Below are 3,545 nucleotides of genomic sequence, written 5' to 3'. Positions count from 1 at the left end.
GGAGGGTGTCGAGAGGATGGAGCTGGTCTCTTTTCAGCTGTGCCCAGCAACAGGACGAGAGGCAATGGGCACAAACTGAAGTACAGGAGGTTCCGGCTCAGTATGAGGGGGCACCTCTTTACTGTGAGGGTTAAAGAGCACTGGAACAGGTTCCCCAGAGAGGTTGTGGAGCATCCTTCTCTGGAGATATTCAGAACTTGCCTGGATGCCATCCTGTGCAACATGCTCTAGGTGATCCTGCTCAGCAAGGGGGTTGAACTAGATAATCTTCAGAGGTCCCTTCCAAACTCAGCCATTCTATGATTCTGTGATTCTGTCTGTGGCGGTGCTCAGGGGAGGCGGGACAGTGCTGTAGCAAAAGCTCTTTGGGCTCTCCATCTCTATATGGCCTTAGGTTGTTTTCTGATTGTTATCCAACTCCTGAACCATAACGTAGAGATGTCCTGTATTGGAGAGCACAGCAAGAAATGGAAAATCCTGACTGCGACATCTCAGTGCAGGACAATTTGAATGTGGTGAAATCACAGTGGGGAAATACATCTCCAAATGAAGCTGTGCAACAGAAATACTGATCATGTTTGCAGTCTTGTGAAGCTGAAGATTTGCTGCAGTGTCTGCAGGTTGAGAATAAACTCCTTCTACCCTGTGCCCAACAATAATTCAAAGAGACTGTGGCAAGGGTCTATAATTTTAAAATACACACTAGTTAAAAGAGTGGGTCTGAGGACCCTGAGAAAACAAGCCAGCATTTGACTTACCATAAGCATCTCAAGTGAAGGGAAGCAGGGAGGTTTGGATACAAAATGTATGCAAGTGGCTTCCTTCATCTCCTGGTCAGCAGGCAGGGGTACAGGTGGAGCAGGGGAGGGATCCCTGGCCACACTGCTGAGGGAGATGCTGAACACAAGAAATCAGCCATTCTGCACCATGACACTGGTAGGGGAGTCTCTGTTTAACAACTTAGTAGGTACTGCAGCCTGGTGGTTTTCCTGAGCACATCATACAGCTCAGAGAGGAAATCCTTTCTGAGAACAATTAATTAATGTTTGTCTTTTCCATCTGGAAAGGTTTCTTCTCCATAAATGTTCTTAAGTCCCTCCTCTTCTGCCTTTCACGTACTGAAGTTTTCCTCAGAGCATATGGACCAACAAAGGAAACTGAACGTGGTGAATCGTGTTCACCACATAGTGGCTGCTGTGCAGGGGGAGACGGACTATTCCCCCAAACCCTCCAGGAGGACTGCCTAATTTTTCACATGGAGCCGGCTCTGGGCAACAAGGCAGGGCTGGCACAGAGCCTCTCTGCACCACTCACTGCCTCAGCAACTCAGCCTCAGACACCTCCTGGCACACTTACTGTCGCTTGCTGAGTGTTCCTCCACATTTGTGGCCTCAAGCTCTGGGAAAGATGGATTATTCCTCTGTCTGCAATCTTATCCTGGCAACTGCATGGCCAGGTGAATGGGAGCAATGGTCAGACAGGTCACTGGGACCAGCAGATAGGAGGAAGGGAGGATGGGGGCTTTCATGGGCTCCTCTTTATGCAGGTCATAGAACAGCTTGCACTGACTAAACATGATTATTTTAGAAAAACAACAGGATGGCCACAGCCAGTACTCACCGGGGGGCAGGAAGAGCGTGGCACGGATCCTTCCCTCTCGCACCGGCACCCTGCGCACCCCGTCCCGCAGGAACACCCGCTCGTGCTCGGCCTGGGCCAGGAGCTGCCCGGGGGTGTCCCCGTGGCCCTCAAACACCTCCAGCTGCAGGCGGAAGGGGGTCTGCACGTCCTTCTTCACCAGCCGCCAGAAGGGCTTGCGGGGCTGCAAAGCCCAGAGCAGCCCCATGGGCTCCAGGCCACTGAAGCTGCCTCCTGGCAGCGCGGGGCAGCGGGCCAGGTCCAGCTCCCCATCGTCCGCCGCCTGGTACCAGCCATGGGCCTCGAAGAGCTCGCCCGCCTCGTCCCGCAAGGATGTCCGCAGCGTGACCTGCTGCCGCGGGCCGAGGCCCTGCACGGCGATGGCCAGCGGCTCGTCGAAGAGGCTGCGGGCGGCCGGCGAGAAGCGGATGGTGGCAGCCGTGGAGGACAGACCGTGGGCGGGGAGCGCACCAGGGATCCACGGGGGGCTGCGGCGCTGTGGGGGCCATGGCTTGGGGCCAGGCCAGCAGTGTTGCCTCTGCCAGCAGCAGGAGCTCACTCGGCGCAGAGAGAGGGCAGCGACCTGCCCCATGGCCCTGGATCGCTTCACAGTGTCTGCATGTGGGCTGGAGCCTCTTGTATAAATGCTGCTTCCCACCCACAGGGAGGAGAGTCCTGGGCAGGGACTGCATGGGCCCACGCTGGGCTGGGAGATATCCAGGCTGCCTCAAGCTGCGGCTGCAGCCCTGTTGGCATCTGTGTGTACTGGGTCTGGCTGGGATGTTAACTTTCCCTGCAGCAGCCCATACAGTGCTGCACTCTGCACTTGTAGCTAGAACAGCAGTGGTATCACACCAGTATTGCGTCTGTTGCTGAGCAGTGCTGGCACAGCATCAGGACTTTCTCTAACCCTGCTAGGGGGTGGACAAAAAAATGAGAAAGAAACATCACCAGGACAGCTGACCTAAACCAACCAAAGGGATATTCCATACCATATGATGTCACACTCAGCAATAAAAGGTGGAAAATGGAAGAAGAGGGGAGGGGTGGACTCTCGTGAAGACATCTGTCCTCCTCCTGAACACCGGCTACGTGCGTTGAGGCCCTGCTTCAAGGTCGTGGGAAGGTCATTGCTCATTTGTGGGATGTAGAGAGTAATTTTTTCCTCTTCTCCTCCCCTCCCTCTTCTCCTTTCCCTTTTTTCCCTTTAGTTGAATTAATTAATAATAATATTTCCTTAATAATATTTTTTCTCTTTAATTAAATTATCCTTATCTCAACCCGTGAGTTGTTCTTTCCTTTACTTCTTCCCCTCCTCATCTGAGGAGGGGGAGTGAGAGAGCGGTTGTGGTGTTCAGCTGCCTAGCACGGTAAAACCACCACACTGTGGCAGGGTGATCTCAGTGCAATCAGTTCCTTGGCACCACAGGAGCATTTCCAAGGGGCATCACCTCTGCCCAGGCAGTTGTTGATGAGCAGTGTGCATATGTGTGGTGGTGGCAGTCTTCATAACCAGGTCTGTTTGTTATTGCTCCTTGCAAGACTGGACCAAGGAGGCTCAGCTGCAGCCCTCCTCTCTATACCGAAGTTTCTCTCACAGATTCTCACTTGCATCTCCCAAATTTGGCCAAGCAGTAGGCTCCCAACATGAAAGGTTTCTGCTCTTCTGCTTGCAGATCTGCACGTAATTGGCACCACAGACTGGGAGCATTTTGTCAGCTTACTCCTGCCACTCCAATGAGCTGCTGCCCCAGCAACATGATCCTGCACCGAACATGGCATCATCATGTGCAGCCAGCTGCAGGCATGGGGACAGTCTTGCGCCTCTCACCAGATGATAGTATCTGGTGTGTCCACAGGCTGCCACAAGGTTCCATCCTTCCCTTCATCCCTCCCACACTCCCACC

General features: G+C 53.6%; 1 protein-coding gene across 1 annotated transcript; it reads right to left on the bottom strand.

The window, feature by feature from the left end:
- Window positions 1-1,432: 1,432 nt before the first annotated feature.
- On the bottom strand, window positions 1,433-2,230 carry LOC118167773 (acyl-coenzyme A thioesterase 5-like). Its single transcript, XM_035327563.1, has one exon. The coding sequence runs from the start codon at window positions 2,228-2,230 to the stop codon at window positions 1,433-1,435; it is 798 nt and encodes a 265-aa protein (XP_035183454.1).
- Between the last annotated feature and the right edge of the window lie 1,315 nt (window positions 2,231-3,545).

Source organism: Oxyura jamaicensis, chromosome 5 (genome assembly GCF_011077185.1).
Source record: "Oxyura jamaicensis isolate SHBP4307 breed ruddy duck chromosome 5, BPBGC_Ojam_1.0, whole genome shotgun sequence".
NCBI lineage: Eukaryota > Metazoa > Chordata > Aves > Anseriformes > Anatidae > Oxyura > Oxyura jamaicensis.
Note: the sequence above shows the minus strand (reverse complement) of the source record. Positions and strands in the feature narration are given on the sequence as shown.

Coding starts and splice junctions, on each gene's coding strand:
- LOC118167773 (XM_035327563.1), bottom strand. CDS start 2,230: ATGGGGCAGGTCGCTGCCCTCTCTCTGCGCCGAGTGAGCTCCTGCTGC.